The sequence below is a fragment of the Ovis aries genome, chromosome 5, assembly GCF_016772045.2.
Source record: "Ovis aries strain OAR_USU_Benz2616 breed Rambouillet chromosome 5, ARS-UI_Ramb_v3.0, whole genome shotgun sequence".
Lineage (NCBI taxonomy): Eukaryota > Metazoa > Chordata > Mammalia > Artiodactyla > Bovidae > Ovis > Ovis aries.
In genome coordinates, this window is record NC_056058.1 from 81,594,639 (window position 1) to 81,619,583 (window position 24,945).

Below are 24,945 nucleotides of genomic sequence, written 5' to 3' on the forward strand. Positions count from 1 at the left end.
TAAATTGAATTTTATTTTGAACAAACTACCACAAATATCCTTGGATTTCTTGGAGCTAAGAGGCACAGTTTCAACTCTTTGGTGTTTTGTACTTAGATAATAGTGCTGAGTATTTATAGGCTCCCTTATATAACTATAGTTCTATCCACTTTTCTTGTCAGAATAGTTTATTTTCTGTCCCTGCTCCTGTTTTCCTTGAATTTTAGTATTGAATTTACTGACTTTGCTCTGGCTCTACTTCCTTTTATAGAACCATATTCCTCCAGTTCAATTTATTTTTAAGTTGGATACTTTATATGTCCATTCCCTTTGGAGTTCTAAAAAGAATGTGTATTATTGACTAGATAAAGCTATTAAAGTAACTATCATGAAACTTATTTTTAGGTCCTTGGCTACCTTAATGGTTCTTTGGGGTTTAAGATATGCTCAAAGTTGAGCATTCCATAACCTGGGAGGAGCAGTCTGTGGCGATTATTTCTTCCTCAACACCTGTTCCATATGGAACAGGTGAAATCTGGCATTCTCTCTACCACCCACCACACTTATTTCAGGACTATTAATGATTACAGGATCTACATTTTTTTTAAAAAGTGTCTTTTCTTAGGTATCCATCTCCCTGACCACCTCCTATTCTGGAAGCATTATTTTCTTTGCCCTCTCTACATCTTTATTCTCTACTTCTCTGATGACTCTCTTTTCGTCCCTTGGCAGACAGAATTGCCTTTTGTTAAAGTCTATTTTAGCAATCTTGTACTCTTTATTCTTTTTAATCTCTCTTTTGACACTAATATTAAACCTTTAGTTCAGTTCAGTCGCTCAGTCGTGTCCAACTCTTTGCGACCTCATGAATCGCAGCACGCCAGGCCTCCCTGTCCATCACCAACTCCTGGAGTTCACTCAAACACGTCCATCGAGTCAGTGATGCCATCCAGCCATCTCATCCTCTGTCGTCCCCTTCTCCTCCTGCCCCCAGTCCCTCCCAGCATCAGAGTCTTTTCCAATGAGTCAACTCTTTGCGTGAGGTGGCCAAAGTACTGGAGTTTCAGCTTTAGCATCATTCCTTCCAAAGAAATCCCAGGGCTAATCTGCTTCAGAATGGACTGGTTGGATCTCCTTGTAGTCCAAGGGACTCTCAAGAGTCTTCTCCAACACCACAGTTCAAACGCATCAATTCTTGGGCGCTCAGCCTTCTTCACAGTCCAACTCTCACATCCATACATGACCACAGGAAAAACATAGCCTTGACTAGACGGACCTTAGTCGGCAAATTAATGTCTCTGCTTTTGAATATGCTATCTAGGTTGGTCATAACTTTTCTTCCAAGGAGTAAGCATCTTTTAATTTCATGGCTGCAGTCACCATCTACAGTGATTTTGGAGCCCAAAAAATAAAGTCTGACACTGTTTCCACTGTTTCCCCATCTACCACTTCTCCCTTCTCATCTGATTCTTGAATCTGAGTCTGTGTTACCAGCGCTTCCTTGAGTTATCATTCACATTTTTACAACTGGCTGTCCTAGCTTACCATGATGTGCCAGTTGCACCTACCATTCAATGTGACTATGCAGGAAAGAAATTTTTTGGAATCCTCTCCTTCAGGTGAAGAAAAATACTTTGAAGATTTGATTCAAAACATATACAAGGCTCTTTGTGCTACATGCTGCTAGAAGCTATCACTTCTAAGGCTGCAGATGTAGCTAACAACTGCAGCCAGCAGCATACCAGGGGTTGGTGTCCCGCCCAACTCAGCTCCATGGTTGCCAGTAAAATTTTATTGGTACTATTTGAAACCCTTGGGATTTCAGGAAATCCTGGAAAGCTTTGCATATTTGATAAAAGATTAGATGTCATCTATGTTCTTTTCTTTCTCCTGAGAAAAGTGTCTCTGCTATTCAGTGAATTTGATTAAAAAAAGAAACAAAACACAGTGATTTATGCCTGTAATTCTTCCATGATAAAATAACCATTTCAGCCTCACCCTGATAATCAGACCCCAAATTTCACCTAAGCACCCCAAAATGCCATGGCACACATGTAAAGAATAATGACTAGCCCACAAATTACATCTTAACCATGTTTCAAATTGCAAGTCATAGAATGACTTCTTTTCTAGTAGTTTTCCTATAGGAGATTTTTTTCTATAGTGAGTTCTTTTTTTTTTTTTCCAAGGGTAAGGATGGAGTGATAATTGAAAAGATTGATATTTACGGTCTGAAAAAATTGCGGTATTTCTCAATCATATATTACAGTTTTAAATGCTACAAAGATGACATCACATTATCTTGTTCCCACACTCTCTTAATCTCTGCATACTTTACCTGCCTTTTTTGAGATAGGGATATATTAGAATGAGTTTCAGTTTGGAGAATAAATGCAAAATTAATTTTGATCCCTGAACATATGCTATTAAGTGCATAATGGGAATGTTACATAATTTGAAAAACAAGAAGGTCTTCTTGAATGTTTCAGTAATTATTTGTAATGAAATACAAAACTGTCAGGTAATGAGAATCTGATTCAATTTGTTAGATGTACTTAGTAAGTCCTAGGGGATCTATTTGAGCATTCTGCAGATATTTTTACATCTTTCTTCTATTAGATTATCACTTTAAGGTACAGCAGGTGAACTTTCAAAGTGTGACATCTCTGTACAAAATTGTTGGGCAACATTTGGAAAAATATACCCAGAGGCATCTGATTGAAAATGGAACTTCTGTGTTAGACACATAAAATCCAATTTGGTTTTGTCATTAAGTCAATTTTTTGTGTTTATTGTTGCAAAGACTTCATCCTGCAGTAATGTTGGAGTCATTTCTTCCCTTGAGGGCTATTGATATACTTGTACAGTATTCTGGATTTTTTGTACTTATTGCCAGGTCTTTGTAAAGAATGTGAGAAACTAAATTAAATAATTATCCATGTTCAAGTATTTATAGTTATGGTTACTTCCATTTATATCGCTATATATTTATGGGTAAATTTTAAATATTGTGTGTCTTGGATTTAACATTATACAATTAATCTTAAATATAAAACTTTCATCAACCCATAGTTACTTTTTCTTTTTTTTTTTAATGTTCACAAAAGGTGACATCCTGTCCTATTGGAGTTCTGAATTAATTCCTATTCTATGTATTCAAGGAAAGTAACCTTACGCTGATATTAGGCAATGATTTCAAAGGCAAAAAGCACTGCTAAAGCACCATTTCAAAATTCTAAAACAGAGTAGACTTTTTTCATCTGGAATAAAACTAGAATTAGCATTAATGATTATTATTCTTTGCTGTTCTTTGATTTCTTGCTATACCTACAAAAGCTAAAGTCTATTTTGTTGTTTTAAAAATCCCTTGTGGACACACAAAATAGATAGTTTGTGAGATGGATTATTATAATACTTAAATATCTTTTCCATCAGCTGGTCTTAACCCTGTATTGTCAAAGCCTAAAAGGCAAGTGATCATCCTAAAAACCTCATCACATGATTACTACACAGCAATCAGAACTCATCCACTTAATATTTGTCTTCGTATTAAACAAAGAGCCTGTTTATCCTTGAGCATATTGTCCTTCTTGTGAAATCCTCATTTCGACAGCCCACCCTCTGTTTGGTACCTACTATTATGTTCCTCTGGCCTCAGTTCACATGTCATTTCCTTAAACTTCCCCAAACAGAACAGGTGCCCCACCATGGCTCCCTCTTCAGGCACAGTGCTCATGATGTTCCGTAATCAGCTATTATGTGATTCTTGGTTTTCTCTCCCATTAATCTGCATGCTCCACAAGCACAGGAACTGAATTTAACCGCTATTGCTGCTCCAGCTGTAGCGGGTGGCTACTGTTGGATCTAGGTTGGTGAAGGAATTAATTCATACGTTTTCTGAAAATTCTGTACATAGTTAAGAAAAAAAAATCAATAAATATCTGTGGCTAGTTTATTTACTGAACACCTAGCTGAATACTTTCACTATGTTATAATACTCAACTTACACAATTTTCTTATTAAATTTATGTGTGTCTTAGTTCTCATTTTCATTTTTATTATTTTTAAAACTCTTTATTTTAATTAGAATCTCTTATATTTTACCTTTGGATCTATGTAATATCTGGATATAGCAGAATAGGAATTTAGTGTTATATAGGCTAAAACTATAATCTCTGACCATCTATATTAGATAAGAAAATACTGAAATTATTTGCTCCACTATTTCTGTTCACCATTCACTAAAATACCTAATCAAATAACAGTGGCATCTTAATAATAATTGCAAACAAAAAAACTTAAAGAAATGAACTTTGGTATTTGTGGTTCAGAGTATGTTATGATATCATGTTTTTCAAAAACTAAAGCAACTCTTATCCCCTATAATGGTTTTGGTTGAATTAATAATATTTGTTTATTAAAAATTCTGCTAATGTCACTGGATTTCCTAAATTAATGTACTTGTAAAACATGGTATGCAGTGCATTAAAAAACTGACTTCTATACATTTTTGTTCTCAATACACACAGTCAGTTGCTAAAGATATGCAGTACTTTAAAATTTTTAAAAATTATAACAAGGAAAAGGGGACTAAACTAGCATTAACTTTTTTTAAGTAATTCCAAATCATTGTGTCTATTTATTTATGCAATTATTTGCTTATCTACATGTATTGACCTATGTAATTTACTAAATAGTTTATATATGCTCCTAGTTTTAATCTAGTCATCAATTTAAACCAAAAAGTGCTATTTATTCTATTTATAGATGAAGAAGATGAGGCTCAGAAAGGTCAACTAATGCTATTCAGACATATAAAGGTAACAAGCCAGAATCTAAACCTCAATTCTACAAAAAAAAAAAGTCAGTTTAAACTTTGATTCTATTTCAATTCAAAGCCTATGTTCTTTCCTTTTACTCTGCGGCCACTTGTCAAGGTCACTCTAGTGAAAGTGTTCTTAAAGTGTACTGTGTAGTAAACAGTGTTCCTTTCACCCGCCAAAGGGCAGGATCGATCACACTTGGGAGGACAGGCTATGCAGATGCAATGCCTGGGGTTAAGACCAGGATCTGAACTTTACTAGCCATGTGAACCTACACAAATTATTTCACCTCTCAGGAGCTCACTTTTTTTCTGTAAAATGGAGCCAATGATAAACAGGATCTACAACAAAGAGTGTTAAGAGGATCAAATAAGTTGTTATTTAAAGTACTTAGAACAGTGCTTGGCTCATAGTAAAATTAAAATCAACATTATCATATAACAATTGGTAATACAATTTAAGAAAAGTTGAGAGTTTTTATTTACAAGTTTGTCTTTCAAAAGCAATAATTAATTGTTGAGCATATAATAATGCAGATGACATTATTTACTTATCAAATGTTTTATCAATTTTAACAGCATAAGTCTTCACTTATAATTCAAGTGTACTTGGCAGCATATGTTGATTTCAAAAGAAAAAACACATATATACATCTATCTAGCATATGTTTGTTTGTAAATACTAGCTCATTTATAATGAAGGCTTAAAGAGTTACAGCTGCTCAAAAATGAAGATACAGAAATATTAATCTATAGTTTTCAAACTCTGTTCACATGTATCATCATCTTTTGGCCTTATTAGTTTATAGATGGAATTCCTAAAGTACTATAGAATTATGTAGATTATTTCACTAAATTAAAAAAAAATGAATTTTGACTTCTAGGAACATCACTTTCTCCTCAGTTGAAGATTTGTTTTGATTTTTAATAAAATGCTCTGAAATCATCCAAGTCATAATATTTTCTGGCATAATAGTTTGGGGATGCTGTATTCTAAGGGCTCCCACGGTGACTATTTTAATTTCCAGAAATAGTATCAATAATGGAAATGAATTTGAGTGCCATTCCTGAAGTTTAATCATGTCACGTTTAAACACCCAGAAGGGAACTGTATACGGCTCCTGCAGCCACAAAAGCCCCCAAAATGAAACTAATCCTAGTTATTTTTAGATAGTTAACTAAAGTGCTATCAATTTCCATTGAATTTACTTTAAACATCATGTTCTGTTAATCCTACATGACAAAGCATATCTATTCTCCTGAGAACAGGTTTCTCATTCCAGTTCATCATCCTTGTCCTTTGAAGATGTTTATAAAAATGGCCATGTGAACACTTGAACTTATTTAAAAGAAACAAGGGAACATAAATTAGAACTTCAATTAGAAGAATATCTGTAAAACTGTTAATAGATACTAAGTGTGTGCTTCGTCGCTTTAGTCAGGTCTGACTCTTTGAGATCTCATGGACTGTAGCCCATCAGGCTCTTCTGTCCATGGGATTTTCCCAGGAAGAATACTGGAGTGGGATGCCATTTCCTCCTCCAGGGAATCTTCCCAATCCAGGGATCAACTCAGGTCTCCTGCATCTCATGCATTACAGGTGGATTTTTTTTTTTTTTTTTACCACTGAGCTACCAGGGAAGCCCCATTAGGTGCTATGGAAACATCTTAAAAATTTTCACATATCAATCAAAAGTAACTTCAATTAAAATAAAAATAATCAAAGTTAATCAAATGCCCTGTAGTATAAAAAAAAAAGAACTAAAAAGTAATTGAGATCTTCAAAGTCAATGATAAGCTCTATGAACCATAATTGGAAATCTAAACTGAAATTATATAAATCAGATGTATAATTGCCGTAACTCATCCACAAATATTAGGAAATAATCAGTGTTAAAATTATAAGTACATTCTTTGCCAAGTATTAAAACACTTGTTGTTAACATATGAATTAATTATATTGTTACAGAAAATGTTTAACAGGTGATTGATACACATAATAATTATTACCACATAATTAAGCATTATCTTATAATAGAGCTAGATATAAATTTATTCCTTACAAATAAAAAGAACTTAATAGCTGTATTAATTAAAGACATACATTATAAAAAATAATTCACATAATAATTTAAAAAATAATATTAAACTCTCATCTCAACATAAATGCCTTGCCTTTAATTGTTTAAATGAAAATGAATAATGAATGAATAAATGAATTTATACTTAGGTTTTTAAAATGAAGGCTATAATTAGTATTAAAAATATTTCATTTAATTACACTGAAAATCAGTCATAATAAATTGCTTAAAATTGAAGTTATGGTAAAAATGAGGAAAAGGCAAAGAAAAAGCTAAGGACTGAAAAAAAAACCATCTTTTGATGATAAGTATATAGATATCAAGATCAGTCTCTCTACACTGTGAGAAATGCAACCTCCAAAATTACCACTTTTATATTTTGATATAAGGCTTGCTAGTAGTAGTAGCAGCTGGTAAGATCATAGCATCTTATGACTGCTGATTATTTGGAGTGAGTGAGAAGTAAATAAGTGATCTCAGATAAACTATCAAGATGCCTGCATGCAGAAATGGCCTAAAATGAGAAACTCTTATTCAAGTTCATTTGCATAACCCCATTGCAAAATGTACCAGATCTCAATAAACCCATCAATACAGTTAAGAAGGAAGTAGATATCTGTCAACTATACTTCAATATAAAATCAAAATTTTAAAAAGGCAGAAGTGGTGCAAGTCAGGCAAATGTAAGTGCAGGAGCCCCAGTTAGACTGAAGACAATTTGAATGCAAACACAAGGACAACAGCATTTTGGTATGGATGTCCTCTAACCCTTCCCTCCCCTAATCCCTCACCCCCACACCCCTACCCCAGCTCCCTGCCCCACCAAGCACTTAATCTCCATCATTCTCTCTTCCCTCCCTCACATGAAATATCTGCTGAAACAAATGGCTTGTCTCCCATTATCGCAGGTATAAACTGACCTTGTGGTATTCCTATGGGACAGCATACAAAGCCTGAAGAAAGTGTATCAATCTTAACTTCAGAGTGGACGTGAGCAAATTGGTTATAATCTCTGTAATGTCAACTCCCAAGATCCTAAACTCAATCAACTGGGAGCTGGCACTAGCTGTAACCTGCAGGTACATCTATACGCTGTGTAGTCAGGGGCGGTCTAAGTTTTCAATGTGAGCACTGAATCATCACTGTGGCAAGGTGCACTTTCTTACTCTGGATTTTCTAAACATTATAAAAAGCCACACAAAAAAGCAAAACCATATATCCTCAGCCACAAAGACAATGGGAAGAATCAGAATCCTTATTACATATTCTCATAAATCAATGCAATAAAAACAAATACCCCAAGAGGAACATATTTTACAGTGTGCCTTACGTGACCCTTTTTGATCCCTGACAAGGCACAGAGATGAAGAAGGGAACAGCAGAATGTCAGAGAATATGATAGATAATGGGAGGCACCTCACTATCACATTTATGTCAGAGAGCAGTCTGGATTTACATATAGATATTATATAGAGACAAAACCAAGTCAAAGAAAAACAAAATTTTGTTCAACACAGTAGCAAAAACTAACTGGAAGACACTAGATGCAAGCTGGGGGCAATTAAGCTGGAAGTCTATTTCGATACATCCTTCTTAATCTATCAGGTTTCTTTCTTTCCAAGGATATTTTCACATGTGGTGACTTCAGTAAAATCGCTAATGGAGAGATGCACAAGCTTTAGTCATTGGTTTCACTTTCTAGCTCACATCCTTCCATTTTCAATGGGTGGAGGTGATGGAATTCCACCTGAGCTATTTCAAATTGTAGTGTGGAAAAAGTCTCGAGAGTCCCTTGAATAGTGAGATCAAACCAGTCAATTCTAAAGGAAATCAACCCTGAATATTCTTTGGAAGGACTGATGATGAAGCTCCAATACTTTGGCCACCTGATGCGAAGATCTGACTCATTAAAAAACACCCTGATGCTGGGAAATACTGAGGGCAAGAGGAGAAGAGGGTGACAGAGATGAGATGATTGGATGTCGTTAGTGACTCAACGGACATGAGTTGGAGCAAATTCCGGGAGATAGGGAAGAACGGGGAAGCCTGGTGTGCTATATAGTTCATGGGACAAGGAGTCCAACACAGCTTAGTTACTGAACAACAATAACAGGCAACCAACTGGTTGTCTAGTTGCTCCTTGATCAATACAGGTGGCAAAGGCTTGCTCACTAGGCAGTATATTCAGGTCCCGTGAACCAAAGGTTCATGCAAGAGCTGGGCCTGGGTGGGCCAAGGACTACTTGAAACTGAATTTAACTTAGTGGGAGGTTAGTTAAACTCTTTGTAGGAAGGTTGCTAGGTTAGTTGACTGGATGGCTATGGGTTATTCAGAATAATCCTCTTACTCAGACTCTCCTTTCCTTCCTTTCATCCATGCTTGAAACTCCCTTTACTAACGTGTGCTCCGTGTCCTTCTCCAATTATTTTCATTTTTTAAACAGTCTTATTTATTTGTGACTGTGCTTAGTCCTCTTTGCTGTGCAAGCTTTTCTCTAGCTGTGGCCACGGGGGCTACGCTCTAGCTGCAAGGAGCAGGCTTTTCGTTGTGGTTCCTTCTCTTGTTGTGGAGCACAGGCTCTAGGGCATGGCTTCACGGCCTGTGGGATCTTCCCGAATCAGAGATTGAACCAGTGTCTCCTGCATTGGCAGGTGGATTCTTTACCACTGAGCCACCAGAGAAGCACCCTCCAATTATTTTCAAGCTTAGAAAAATTTTGCTCAGTCTCAAGTATTTCTTTGATATTCACAACTTCATCACTTCCATGAAGGTTTTCAGGACTAGTGTGATGAGAATCCCCAGATAATTTTGTTTAAATATATAACCCAAATTAATTCTTCAACAATTTTCCTTGTTTTATTTTATAAATTACCATTGGCAAAGGAGCATAAAGAGAGGGAAAGTGAGAAATAAAATTGTTACTCTGGCTAAAGAGAAAGAGGGAGAGAGAGATGGAGTGAGTGAGTGAGTGAGTGAGTGAGTGTGTACAAGAGAGAGTAGAGGTGGAAGGTGCTTTCAAGTTTACCATGTTCAGCTCTATCCACAGAGACATCTTGATTTAGAGAAAAATATACAGAATTTGCAATCTTAAGACCTGATTCTAGATTCCTTCCAGTTCTGCTTTCGGCACTAACTTTGAGAGCCTGGGAAAACCACATAGCCCACGTGTCTTAGTTTCCATGTCTGAATTCTCATCTTTATTTGCATTCTGAAGTTGCATAATGTTACAATGCTCTAACATCAAAGCCATGGCACTATGAAGTTTCTATAAATGTCCAACAATTAATAAACTACACCACTACTGTTCTCATTAGCAAGTATTTGTGCCCAATTCCAGTCTCCTTCCATCAACTGTATTCCTGTGATTACCTCTCCCTCGTTTTTGTTTGTTTGTTTTTGGAAAGGTGGGGTGCTCTGTGCTACATGGTAAACACTTCAGGCAAATTATTGTCCTATAATTTGATCATCACTTCAAGACCTTACGGACTTAGGCTTCCAAGAAGACAAATAAATGGTGTTTAAAATTCTTACCAATAGATAGGCCAGCTTAACATGAATCCTGATTAATCTCTACCTTTTATTTGTGACCGAGGTTCTCTGTTTAGAATCCTCTGAATTTATTGTTTGAATCAGAATAACCAGTCTGGGAGGAAATTAGGTCCTATATATACTCAAAAGCCAAAATGAGGCTCATAAAAGTGATGTACTTGTGTCTTTAAGGAACTGTTGAGCTCCTTTGAGGTCACAAGGTAACCACTCATATCCCTATCATGCTCTGAGACCCATCCAGGAGTATATATGTACACTAACAACATTTGATTGTTGTTATATTTGATAACAACAAATATGAAATGCACATTTCAATATATTATAAACCCCGGAAACAATTATTACTGATTTTGACCCAAATTCCAGATTAAGTGAAAGTGATGCAAACAGAGGATATATATACATATATAGATATTCACATACATGTGAATACTTACTGTATTGACAATTTCTTCCCATGAATTCCCCTGGGCACTCACAGGAATAGTTAGCAACAAGGTCTGTACATATCCCACCATTTTTGCAGGGCTCAGCTTCGCATTCATTTATATCTGAGGAAAATAGGAAGAAGAGAAAGAGAATTATTGGTGAAAAAAGATAGATTTTTAGAAGGTTTTAGGCATTTCAAATAAGAGAAGGTCTAAATAATGGCGTGTGTGTATGTCTTGTCAATAATATAAATGGTGCTTACAATAGACAATTTACTAACAATAAAACTAAGTCAAGTTCAAATGGAACTGAGAATCCAAATCCAACAGAACTAAAACATCCTCTAATCCCGAAAATAAATATGACTAGTTGGGGAAATATTCAGTGTATCCTTAGAATTAAATCAAGCAAATTAACCCCGATCGAGAAATGAATTGGTATCACTTACAAGATCTAGAAACCCCCCAGCAGCAACCACTGCCAATTAACACTGTCTCATTTCATCTTAATTCATTAAAATTCTAACTGACAGAGATGTTTTAGTTTCTAAATAGTTCGCCTTTGATGAATGCGAAGAGAAGCAAATTAGAGTTAATAGCTAAAGCTTGTTACATGCAAAGTATAATAAATGTAAATGACGATCATTTCCTAATTTCATTCAAGGGTTTCTAAAGTTAGGATGACTAAAGGGATTTACCTTTGATATTCTATTATTATATCTGATGAAAAATCATATGCTATATAAAACATTCAGCAAATTATACTACATTCCATGCTAATTTTGGATAACAGGGACAATAAATGGGTTTTGAAGAAAAAAAAGGGATAATGATAATAATGAACTCAGTGAAGTATCAATCACTGATATTTGCACATCACTTCCTCTAAGCGCAGCACTGAGTTTGGTTCTGTGGGAACTAGGAAAGTAATTGGAGGACGTACACGGCTCTGCACTGCTTTCCCTTCTATCATCTGTTTCAACTGAACACCTGCTCTGCTCCTGTTCCCACATCCACTTCTTACATACCTAGATGCTCTTCTCTTCCTTAGGAATTTCTTTCTGTGGGTCTTTCCCTCTCACAGTCAACCTGTGAACTTTACAAATGCAGGATCTGCCCAATACTATTCTTTGTACCCCCCAAAATTCCACACACTATCAAAAAGACCACTGCTGCTGCTGCTAAGTCGCTTTAGTCGTGTCTGACTCTGTGCGACCCCAGAAACGGCAGCCCACCAGGCTCCCCCGTCCCTGGGATTCTCCAGATAAGAACACTGGAGTGGGTTGCCATTTCCTTCTCCAATTCATGAAAGCGAAAAGTGAAAGTGAAGTCACTCAGTCATGTCCAACTCTTAGCGACCCCATGGACTGTAGCCTACCAGGCTCCTCCGTCCATGGGATTTTCCAGGCAAGAATACTGGAGTGGGGTGCCATTGCCTTCTCCAATAGTGCCCAGTAAATATTGCTTGATCAAATATCTAACAAAATAGTGGTGCAATCTGAAGAAAATTATTTCAGATGTGTAATATGCCTTCTGATAAACATATCAAAAGCTATTCTAAAGTTTTGGGTTTTCACGGTGCTTAAAACAATATGACCATTATATTACCCTCTCAATATTAAACAAGGACAAAATATTAGAAAACCTCTAGTTTTCCTTTTCCTTTAACTTCTTTCTTATAAACAGGATCTCCTCCTGGAAGCAGATTCGTTCACCCTCTCATTCTCAGGTTATGGCAAAGTTTGGTCTAAATTTCTTTAGGCAGGTGACCACTTCATAAAAGATTTCTGGTCCTTTTAAGTTTCTGGTCAACTGGTATATCTTGAGAGTAGAGATAATTCATGACTGTGTTCAGAAATAATCCAAATCATTTAAACCAAGGTGGAGTGCTCAATCATGTCTGACTCTTTGCTAGTTCAAGGACTGTAGGGCGCCAGGCTCCTGTGTCCATGGGATTCTCCAGACAAGAATACTGGAGTGGGTTGCCATTTCCTACTCCAGGGGATCTTCCCAACCCAACGTGGCAGGTGGAGTTTGTACCACCTGAGCCACCAGGGAATCCCATTTTAAGCAAATATAACATCAAATAATAGGATTAAATCAGAATCTGATCATTCTAAGAAACAGCTGTGTACTATAAAATAGACTCAAATTTTTGACACTAAAACTTTCAAGAGAGGAAGAAGGAAGGAAGGAAAGAACTAAAGGAAGAAAATGTCATTTATTCATTTTCACACCCGATGAAACATTTGGCTCTTTTTTCCCTCAAAAATTCATCTTTGCCTACATCATATCTATGGCAATTTGTTTCAGGTGAGGTATGTCAGTGGCTGATAAAAAGTTAAATCTTCATGTCTTAAAGAATACATTGCCTTATTTTGTAAAGTTAGATATAAAAAGTATATATATATATACATACATATATATATATGCATGTATGTATATATACTGAGGTGATACTGAGTATTAATGTCTGAAAAAGACCACATGCTGCTTCTGTTACTGCTGCTAAGTCGCTTCAGTCGTGTCCGACTCTGTGTGACCCTATGGACAGCAGCCCCCAGGCTCCTCTGTCCCCAGGATTCTCTAGGCAAGAATACTGGAGTGGGTTAAGGGGAATAAAATTTGATCTTGGACTTGAGGGGAAGTTTCAGTTAGGATTAATAAAAACAGGATGACGAGGGTATTGTATTAACATTGCCAAGCAGGGATCCAGAATGAGTCACAACTTTGAAGAGGAATGTTCACAGTGTGATGGTGTGTTCAAGTACACAAACAGCAGTTTGTCTGAAGCAGAGAGTGGGAAGGAGGGTGCTAGAAACCAAGTATGGGGATGTAGGTAGGGGCCAGATTACTATGAATGCCCAGTGTCAGCTAAGGGAGACAGGCTTTCTCTTTTGGCACTGAAGACGTGGAGCTGGCTGGGAAGGTAGCTTCTGTACCCTGGTTTCCTAGAAAGACCTAGAAAAGTCACATGTGGAATGGACTTAAGAAATGAATGCAGGAAGGCTGCATAGAGACTCACCCAGGATTTGAAGCTAAGGGATACAACATACATTTTAATTCTCATGTAAGAGAATTACCTTATCTGAGCATTTCTCATTTCAATATTGACCTATATCACAAGCAAAATCTAACTCAGCTCTTGCAGCTTTGCAATGATGACAGAAGGAAATCTTCACAGCTGATGATATGAGACCAATCAAGAGTTATTATATATACTTTTAGGATATGTATGCACCATTTTTCTTTGCTTCCTCATTTCTTCTGTTTTTAAATAATAAGTTGTACTTTACACAGGAGAATGTGAATTTAATTGAGATTAATCAACCTTTGAATTTCGATCTACTTGTCCATCAGACTGGGTCTACAATCACCAACAATGAAGTTAAAATTAACAATATTTGTTTCTAAAAATACAGTTACACCTTTACCCAGGGGTTAACTTGAGGTGGAATGAACTAAAATTGCATTTGCTGAAGAGAAATGCAATGCTTTCTAGCCATTATTCAGTTTGTGATTTTAAAAAAAATGACATTTTACTGTTTATGCATTTTTTAGATAAAAATAACTACCTTAACCTAAATTCATAAAATTAAAAACACTATATTGAATTTCATACTTTAATAAAGTAGAAAAATAACTAAAACATTTCTATGTACACACCTAGTAACATGTAGGCTCAGATAGCAGATGCAAATTACACAGGAGCTTTTATATATCAATATAATATAAGAGTTCTTACAGGAGTGAAGGCTATTTGCACAGTGATTAACACTGAAAGGAATCTAAATGGAAACAGACCTCAATTTGGATAAATCATGTTTAATTAAAGACTGGATATAAATGTTCACAGAATATAATGTAATGAAATGAAAGTTAAACTCCTTTGTAATAAATCACATACATCTCTCTTTGTCATAGATCATGCCATTGCCATTTCCAGAAAAATGTCCTCATATCTTGGGCTCCAAAACCACTGTGGACCATGACTGCAAGCATGAAATTAAAAGATGCTTGCTGCTTGCGAGGAGAGCTATGACAAACTTAGTGTATTTAAAAGCAGAGACATCATTTTGCTGACAAAGAACCATATAGTCAAAGCTATGGTTTTTCCAGTTGTCAGGTCTGGATGTGATAGCTGGACCATAAAGAAGGCTGAGCACCAAGAATTGATGCTTCTGAATTGTAGTGTTGGAGAAGACTCTTGAGAGTCCCTTGGACAGCAAGGAGATCAAACCAGTCAATCCTAAAGGAAATCAACCCTAAATACTCATTTGGAGGACTGATGTTGAAGTTGAACCTCCAGTACTTCAGCCACCTGATGGTAGAGCTGATTCATTGGAAAAGACTCTTGATTCTGGGAAAGACTGAAGGCAAAAGGAGAAGGGGGCAGAAGCAGAAGAAGAGATGGGGATAGCACCACAGACTCATTGGAGATGAATTTGAGCAAACCCCAGGAGACAATGAAGGACAGGAAAGCCTGGGCTGCTGCAGTCCATGGGGCTGCAAAGAGTCAGATATGACTTAGCAACTGAGCAACAGTGAATTTCAAATGCACTGAGATATTCTAAACATTTTATAACTAAGAAAATTTTGATACAGCAATTCTATATAAAAATAGGAATTTCTATATATGGTTATTTAATAGTTCATTTATAATTATTACTTTTTGAGTTTTTTAGTTCTATGACTGCTTCCCTGTGAATTGTTTTTAAAAGTAGCATCATTCAAAGCTAGATTTTATAACAACACATCTAGCTGAATCCTGATTCCTCACTGAAAACATTAAACTTTGCTGCCTACCCTCTAGCTGACTGAAGGACAGTGGCAAGAGTTGAGCACAAATTCCCAGATATAAATTCATGGTGCATGTGTGTGAAGAAATTAAAAAGCAAAGCAAAGGAAGGAAGGAGAGAAATAGATGAGAGAGTAGATAGTTGATCACAATAGCATGCATATCTTTGAAACAAAAAGTACTCTACAAGGCTTTCCAGACCCCTTTTCTGTTGTAAATACAGAAACTCATTAGTATTATATGCATAACTTAGCTTCTTTATCTTTACCATCATTTTGCCCTTAGCCCACCTTACACCGATTTGGAAAGGTATGCTGCAGTCTTTCCTCTTAGGATTGGTTTTTTGCCAACAGAAATAATGCAAGTCCACGCATTCTCTGGCGGTGTCATTGTAAAGAAGTCTAGTAATTGCAAAACACGTATATTCATTCTGATCATTCTGAGTACTCAGGAACTTGCACACATCTGCATCATGAGAAGTGCTCAGTTACTTCGAGTCTTTTTTTCTTGATCTTTGTTAGACCCATCACTGTGTAAAATATAGCCCCAAGCCCATGAAACTGACTTCAGAGTAGTAGGTTAGCACAGAGTTTTTAAAATCAAAATTATATTGGAATGGCCACAAAGTTCATTTGGGCTTTTCCATAACTTACAGAAAAACCCAAATTAACTTTTTGGCCAACTCAATATTTGCTAGTTCCTTTATCTGTGTCTTCAAAAAACAGTGACTTCTCTGGGCATGATTCTTGCGACAGAAATGCTGCTGCTTCTTCTCAGATAATTATATTTAAATAATCTGTAATCCCATTCTTCGTTATAGACTCCACGAACTGGCCAGAGATGAAATGGAGATTTCTGAAGTCTAATTTGCTAGGACATCCAGTGGAAACTTTCAAAATGAATTGACTAAATAATTAATTAATTAGTTTTTAAACTGGCTGCCATTTGCAACATGCAGAATAGAAATGACTGCCCGTTGTACTCGTGGGCCATTGGAGTCCCAGCTTAGCCTTGCTTCTCTCCAGAGCTCCCGAGGTAGGCAGCATCTAGCCCCAGTCGTTCAACTACATTTACTTTGCCAACTTGGCCTGGAATGTTTTCAATACTGACCATCATTTAGACTAGGACATCCGATCCTTTTTAGGACAGAAATCCATATAACCTCCTCTTGAGCGGAGGAAAAAAGACAATTTAATTCACTCGGGAAACGACCTCCTTTTGATCCCCAAGTATATTCAGGTTCCATGAGCATCAAGAAAGAGCAACTGATTGTCAGGCTGAGCACCCTCATTTTGATATATTAAAAGGACACCATAATTAAGCCCTTTTTTTCTTCTCAAAGACATAATTCCTTGGTTCCCTTATTCCCTTCCCTCAGGTTGTCTTTTTGCCTGCAATATTGTTATTGACTGTTAATTAGCCAGCAAGAGCTTATTTTCAAGAGTCTGCTCTTTTTGATCCTTAACAACCTATCTTCCCTGGGCTCCCCATTAGCGGTTAAATAGTCTCCAGACCTCCTGTGAGTGACTGTCTTTTAAAATTTGACCTTTTATTTTTTTTCTTATCTAAAGACTACGGTTATTCCATTTTTCTTTTAAGGCTGAATAAATTATGATGAATTTCTAGGAATTCTGTCCTCCCACTCAGATACTGAATTTAATTATGTCATAATCAGAATAATCTATAGGATTCCCCAATCATTTCTAGGACAAGACAGTATATTTTTAATTATGTGTGCTTGAACGCTGTTTTGATCCAGCCTTTTGCTATATTGCTAGCAATTCCTTTTAAAATAGCAAATTAACACATATGGACACCTTATCTTTGACAAAGGAGACAAGAATATACAATGGAGTAAAGACAATCTCTTTAACAAGTGGTGCTGGGAAAACTGGTCAACCACTTGTAAAAGAATGAAACTAGATCACTTTCTAACACCGCACACAAAAATAAACTCAAAATGGATTAAAGATCTAAATGTAAGATCAGAAACTATAAAACTCCTAGAGGAGAACATAGGCAAAACACTCTCAGACATAAATCACAGCAGGATCCTCTATGATCCACCTCCCAGAATGCTGGAAATAAAAGCAAAAATAAACAAATGGGATCTAATTAAAATTAAAAGCTTCTGCACAACAAAGGAAAATATAAGCAAGGTGAAAAGACAGCCCTCTGAATGGGAGAAAATAATAGCAAATGAAGCAACTGACAAACAACTAATCTCAAAAATATACAAGCAACTTCTGCAGCTCAACTCCAGAAAAATAAACGACCCAATCAAAAAATGGGCCAAAGAACTAAATCGACATTTCTCCAAAGAAGACATACGGATGGCTAACAAACACATGAAAAGATGCTCAACATCACTCATTATTAGAGAAATGCAAATCAAAACCACAATGAGGTACCACTTCACACCAGTCAGAATGGCTGCGATCCAAAAATCTGCAAGCAATAAATGCTGGAGAGGGTGTGGAGAAAAGGGAACCCTCCTACACTGTTGGTGGGAATGCAAACTAGTACAGCCACTATGGAGAACAGTGTGGAGATTCCTTAAAAAATTGCAAATAGAACTACCTTATGACCCAGCAATCCCACTTCTGGGCATACACACCGAGGAAACCAGAATTGAAAGAGACACATGTACCCGAATGTTCATCGCAGCACTGTTTATAATAGCCAGGACATGGAAACAACCTAGATGTCCATCAGCAGATGAATGGATAAGAAAGCTGTGGTACATATACACAATGGAGTATTACTCAGCGGTTAAAAAGAATTCATTTGAATCAGTTCTGATGAGATGGATGAAACTGGAGCCGATTATACAGAGTGAAGTAAGCCAGAAAGAAAAACACCAATACAGTATACTAACACATATATATGGAATTTAGGAAGATGGCAATGACGACCCTGTATGCAAGACAGGGAAAGAGACACAGATGTGTATAACGGACTTTTGGACTCAGAGGGAGAGGGAGAGGGTGGGATGATTTGGGAGAATGACATTCTAACATGTATACTATCGTGTGAATTGAATCGCCAGTCTATGTCTGACGCAGGATGCAGCATGCTTGGGGCTGGTGCATGGGGATGACCCAGAAAGATGTTATGGGGAGGGAGGTGGGAGGGGGGGTTCATGTTTGGGAATGCATGTAAGAATTAAAGATTTTAAAATTTAAAAAAAAAATAAAAAAAAATAAAATAGCAAATTAAAATGAGCCTTCTTCGATTAGAACATATCACCCACAAACCTTTTATAATAATTTACTGATAACTTTTATTACCAAGAATAACAGTGTAAAAAAATATCCAAGAGGTATTTACCCATCACCACTTACTAACAAAGACAGTATTCTATGCTCATCTGTATGGCATCCTGAAACTTATTTTGGGACCTCAATTTTGACACAAAAACCTCTGCTACTGGTAACCAGGTAGAGTCCAATTCTCTAGAATGTTTCCATATAAAATTATTTCAGTAAGGCTTTATTTGTCTCAATCAGATATTGGCCAGCAAGATAAGACAGCCATTCCAAGATACTTATAAAGCCAAAACCAGGGAATATGGAAGAAGGGTTGAGGGAGGGGTAATCAAGAGGGTGATACAACTCAAATATTAGAGCCCTTGAAGAAATTCATTTAAAAAGCTATATGAAAAACATAGTAGATGCCAAAATGAACCAATGTCTCTGGTAAAATTTTTTACCAAAGAGCAAACCATTGCAAAGAACATGACCTTGGGGACATGTGGCATAGTAAGTTGACCTGCAATAAATATTTGCTGATTGGCAAGAAAGAACTGAGAATATTAGAGACCTGGGGAATCTCCATGTGTACTAGGACAGTGAATTCCTTGATTGGGGCAGATGTACCAGGCTATTTCTAAAGGGGTTCTATTAAAGAAAATGGATTTAGAGCAATGCTTCCTTTAAAAGTTAGAACTTTAAAATACACCAGATACATGGCCACCCTACTAGAGATTCTAATTTAAATGGACTTGAGAGGAATGAAGGCATATTTATGTTATACATTTTGTTATTATACAGTCAGCCTTAGATTCTAAGGGTAACCAGGGTTGACAGGTACATAGAACCTCTATGTATAAGCCTATCTATCCATCCACCTATCCTCAGTTCTCTGCTAGGTTCCAAGAATGCAAAGATTAATATATCATGGGCCCTTACTTTCCTCAAGGCTCTTATACAGTACAAAGTGACAAGTGCTCTAAAAAATGGATGCTAAGTTTCTCAAAGAAGTTTTAAATATCAATAACTAAATTACTCTAGCGGGCTAGACAATGTTGAGTTTGAGAGGAATCTGACTGTAGAAAACACATTATGTCAAGTTATAACTAATTACTCTGCAAGTTATTTTTCTAAAACTATAAGCATCTTATTATTCTGCAGATCTGAGAGTGACTCCTCATTGTCCCATAGTTCTTTGCTCCAAGTATAAAACTTGTATGTTTCCCAATTTCCTACTTTCATTATGTGTGCTATAATTTCTATATTTTTGCATATTCATAATGGTCTATCCAAAATTAATTACTCTATTCTGTCAGATGCATGTTAAATTAGTTTGCTAGCAGTTCTCCCAATTTTAGTGGTTAATACTAAGGTTCAACTATTTTGGTTTTTTTTTTTTCTATAGTGAGCTATCAAAAATCCATAACTGGCTAAATGAGTTGGGATTCACATGGGAAGCACAGCTACGATTCACATGGTTGCTTTTCACCCACCCATTCACTCACTCACTCATTCCTTCATTCATTAAAGCTCTGGTGAGCACCTTCTATGAATCAGATTCTAAAATATATCATAGGATACTTCAGGGAATAGGGATAGCCCCTCTTCTAAGAGAGCTCACCTCCTATAAGTCTATCCAGACAGATAATTATAATAAAATGTGCGCTACGTATCATTATGTACAAAATGCGCTGTGATCACAGAGGAGGCAACAGCTTTCTCTAGAGATGTGGAAGAATGCTGAAAGAAGGCAATATTTGGTTTTAAAGGATCAGCAGGAGATTTTTAGATGTGTTAAAGTAGGAGGGACCATAAAAGGACACAATGTTTTCAGTGAGAACTGAGCACTTTCAAATGTCTGGATATGCACAGCGACTACGTGTGTGGAACTACTAGGGATGGTGGTGACTAGCTAGTCTGGGACTAGATTTTTACACCCTTACAAATCAAGTTAAGGAGTATTAACTTTAGTCCTTGGATACTGGAAAGCATAGAGAATTTAAAAACAGTGGAAAGGGGGGCAGGGATTCAATAGATCTATGGTTTAAAAAGCTCATTCACCCTAGAATTTCATTACTGGTAACGTTTGGAAAAATAATTCAAAAACTTGGAAGGGAAATTTAAATTGACTCTATATCACTCAGACCATACATATAACATGATGACTATAGCATGCATTTTTAAACATTAAGCTTGATTTTAAATGCACAGAGACTTCCTAATATTTAGGGTTGCCAGATTCAGCAAATAAAAATACAAGATGTCCATGCAATATTTGACTCATAGCTTATCAAAAAAATTTTTATGTGCAATTCAAATTCACCTTGCCATCCTATATTTTATTTGGATATCGTACTTGCATTGTCAACTAGAATATGATCTCTCCATATTTTCTTTCTTTCCTTTTATATAAGCACTTTAATTTTAGCAATATGGCCATGCTTTCCATTTTGTATATGCAGCAGACCCTAAGGAAAACTACCTACAGTAGAAAATCATTATTGACAAATGAGTCCTCAGGTTTTTGCTCAAACTAAAATTTATTACTTGAATTCAGCAAAGCAGTTCATAATCTTTAGACTTTACCTGTATGTAAGCTTCAGTGTATTATTTATATAGGTATACTTGTATATATACTTCAGTTATGTAAGAGCCAAAGAAACTCACTTCTAAATAGACAAGCAGTTAGGGATTTCAGAGATAAAATATTAAGATATTCATTAAGCCAATCACTTAAGAGTTTAACAAAAATTACTAGGATGAATAAAAGAATTAGGGGAAAATTTGAACTCTTATCAGCAGATTAATTCAAAACAGTTTGGAATCTATAATATACATGAAACTTACCATAACCACTTATTTCACTACATATACAAGTTGTAAGTGGAGAGTTTAACATCGATATATTATTTTTAAGACATATATTTTTATCAAGAGAAGCTTTTAAAGGAGTAAACTGAAACTTCCAATTCACCAGGTTGAAGTATTTTTCTCTTCAATGACAGTAATAAGCAACAACGACAGACAATAACTTATACTAAAAATGATGAGCCACTAAAAGCATACAGGCAATGCCACATTTAAATAACAGGCGCTGATACACAGTTATACTTTGAATACATAGAAACTTTAGCTCTAGAATTAATTTCTTAAAAATAACTCTGCAATTTATATTAGGTATGTACAAATAGTACTTTGGGATGACAACCTATTGACAATAATTAGCACATTCAACCACTTGTACTATGAGCCAAACATTGTTTTAAGCACTTTGTATTATTATCACACCTTCTGAGCTACATACTACTATCATGAGTGTTTTCCAGATGAGTGACTTGAGACATTGAAAATATAAAAAACTAGCCCAGAATCACACATATGGTAAAACTGAGATTAAAACGCAGAAATTTATCTTCAGAATCTGTACTATTCACCAGTTAACTTCACCACCACTAGGAAATATGAAAGTCTTTCACCTTCACGCCATGGTTGCTTTCAAGGCGCCACTCTATGTGCTGAGGAGGGCAGAAAAGTCACAGTACCTGGTCCTTGATCTCCAAATGTAGTGGGATTCCCAGTGGTTCCGTGGCAAAGAATCTGCCTGCCAATGCAGGAGACTTGGGAGATGCGGGTTCAGTCTCTGGCTGGAGAAGATGCCTTAGAGGAGGATATGGCAACCCACTCCACTGTTCTCGCCTGAAGAGTCCCATAGACAGCCACAAATCCCATAGAAATCCCACAGGCTGAGCAGGGACAGAGTAATATTAGTATTGCCACTCTAGGCCAAAGACTCCAGTACTAAAATCTTAGTTTGGAATACTTTTCCCTAATTCTTTTGTTCCTTTCAGGAATTTTTCTCATACTCTTAGTTTAGGCTTAATAGGCATCTGTTTTAATTTTATCCCTGAAACCCACATCGCTGTCTATTTAGAAATGGACAATTTTGGCTCTTACACTCTTTTCTACTTGCCTTTTAACCTTACATTCTGATGAAAAGAATACATTTTTGTTTCTTTACAGAGGACACAGATCTATTTTATACCTGTACAGTTAGAATTTTTATTTTTCAAAGGCGGTAATTCACATTTTTAAAAATCTTTGTTTGCAAGATAATACACACACAGAGAAATACACAGAGCAATAGAGTTAAATGAGTTATTGTTAAGAGACAATCTGTGCGACAGTCACCAAGGTCAAACACAAGAATAATGCCAGCACTTCAGAGCTTTCCTTTGCCCTTCCATTCACAACTTCCTCTCTATCCTCACAAACATAACTGATTTCCTGCTTATTATGCAATCCCAGCCTCACTCTTTGTATGGTTTAGAGTTTTGTGGTCTAAATACACATTCCTAAATAGTACCTTTTATTTTTACCTTATATTTGAAATTTATATTAGAAAGAAGAAATCATTCAGTATGTGCTCTTTTGTTTGAGGCTTCAGTCACCATGGTTCTATAGGTAGTTTCAGTGGGTTCCTTTTTACCGCTTTATGATATTTCACTGTAAAATGTATGACAATGCATTTTCCTTTTCTATTGTTAATGGCACTTATGTTGTTAAAAATGAAAGCATCCATGAGTGCACTTGTACATAAGTGTATTGAACTTTCTCTGCATATACCTAGGAATGAAATGGCTGAGTCATTTATATACTTTGGTAGATAATGCCAAACTGGTTTTTAAGTGGTTGCACCAACTTGCACTTTGATCAGCAACTTAACTCATAATATTTTTGAAGATACACATGAAACTTGCATTTAATCACTTATTTCATATACAAGTCATAAGCTGAAGGGCTTAATACCCATATATAATTTTAAGATATTTTATCAAGAGATTTTTTTGAGGGAGTAAATTAAAACTTTCAACTCACCAGGCTGACTTATTTTTATCTTCCATGACCATGATTTTTTTTAAACATTGACAGTAACTTATACTAAAAATGAAGAAGCACTGAAAGCATAGTGGCCAGATCACAATTAAATAACAGGCAGTGATACACAGTCACGTCTTATATATAAAGAAAAATAATTTCACTTAACTCTAGAATGATTTCTTAAAAATAACTATAAATCAGTCTCACCTACATATACATGTAGACTCAGGTAATAAAATAAGAATGGTTCTGACTTTTACATTTTAATATCTTTGAAATTTTTTATCATAGGCATAGTTAAAAATAATGAATTCTATTATACTTTAAAGCTGCTCTATAGATTAAATGATGTAATTTATGGGTAAATATCAACTTTAAGGACTAAAAAACAACTGTCTACTGTATTATAATATGGGCTAATTGATATTTCTATTGTTCAGTTGAATGTTTATTTATCATGTTGCTGGATAAAAACATAGGTATATTTTTAATGAGACTTTCTGTACACAGATACTTCTACTTTGGGGGTTATCATCAGGGTGAATAAATGGGCAGCAATTTAAAAAATGTTCTACAGAAGAGCAGCCCTGCCCTGGAGAGGCATGGAAGAGTAGTTATCCCCACAACTGCAAAGCCCATAGGAATTCTGATCCACTGAATGGGGCAATTTAACAGACACCCTCAGTATACTTCTTTCTAAAATGGTGCCATTTACTATTTTTAAAACTAGTACATTGACTCTCCATATGTCAGGTCTAAGAGATCACCGAGCTCTGTATACGATAGACATACGTTATGGCTGGTAGAGAACATTCCTTTCAAAATTCTTAGGCATTTCAGTTTCCATCAGAGTAAAACAGCTGGCTGGCTAGATTACCTCAATTCCAGGACCTCAACTGCATAATTACAGGAGGTTTCCTGGCAGAGCTGGAGGCAACACAACTTGGGCCACACTCAAGGCCACCGTGGAAGCTTCTGCCTCAGCAGCTGACTCAGTCCTCAATGCCAAGTGTGCCTACAAGCCGCTAATCTTTATATTTTATTTTTTCTCCCATATTTATTGTTAAGGATGCCAAATCAGCATATTTTCTTCATTAAAGCAATAATGTCCTGGGATTCAAGAGAAATCTTGCTTCTGGCCAAGGCAGAGTATAGGAA

At 36.1% G+C, this 24,945-nt stretch overlaps 1 protein-coding gene across 2 annotated transcripts in view; it reads right to left on the minus strand.

Annotated features, from left to right (window-relative positions):
- EDIL3 (EGF like repeats and discoidin domains 3) overlaps positions 1-24,945 on the minus strand; it is a 474,131-nt gene that overhangs the window by 201,378 nt on the left and 247,808 nt on the right. For both annotated transcript variants that reach the window (XM_027970498.3, XM_027970497.3), the window contains one exon: positions 10,870-10,983. In XM_027970498.3, the coding sequence (XP_027826299.1) occupies positions 10,870-10,983 (114 nt within the window). The remainder of the gene's footprint in view (positions 1-10,869; positions 10,984-24,945) is intronic.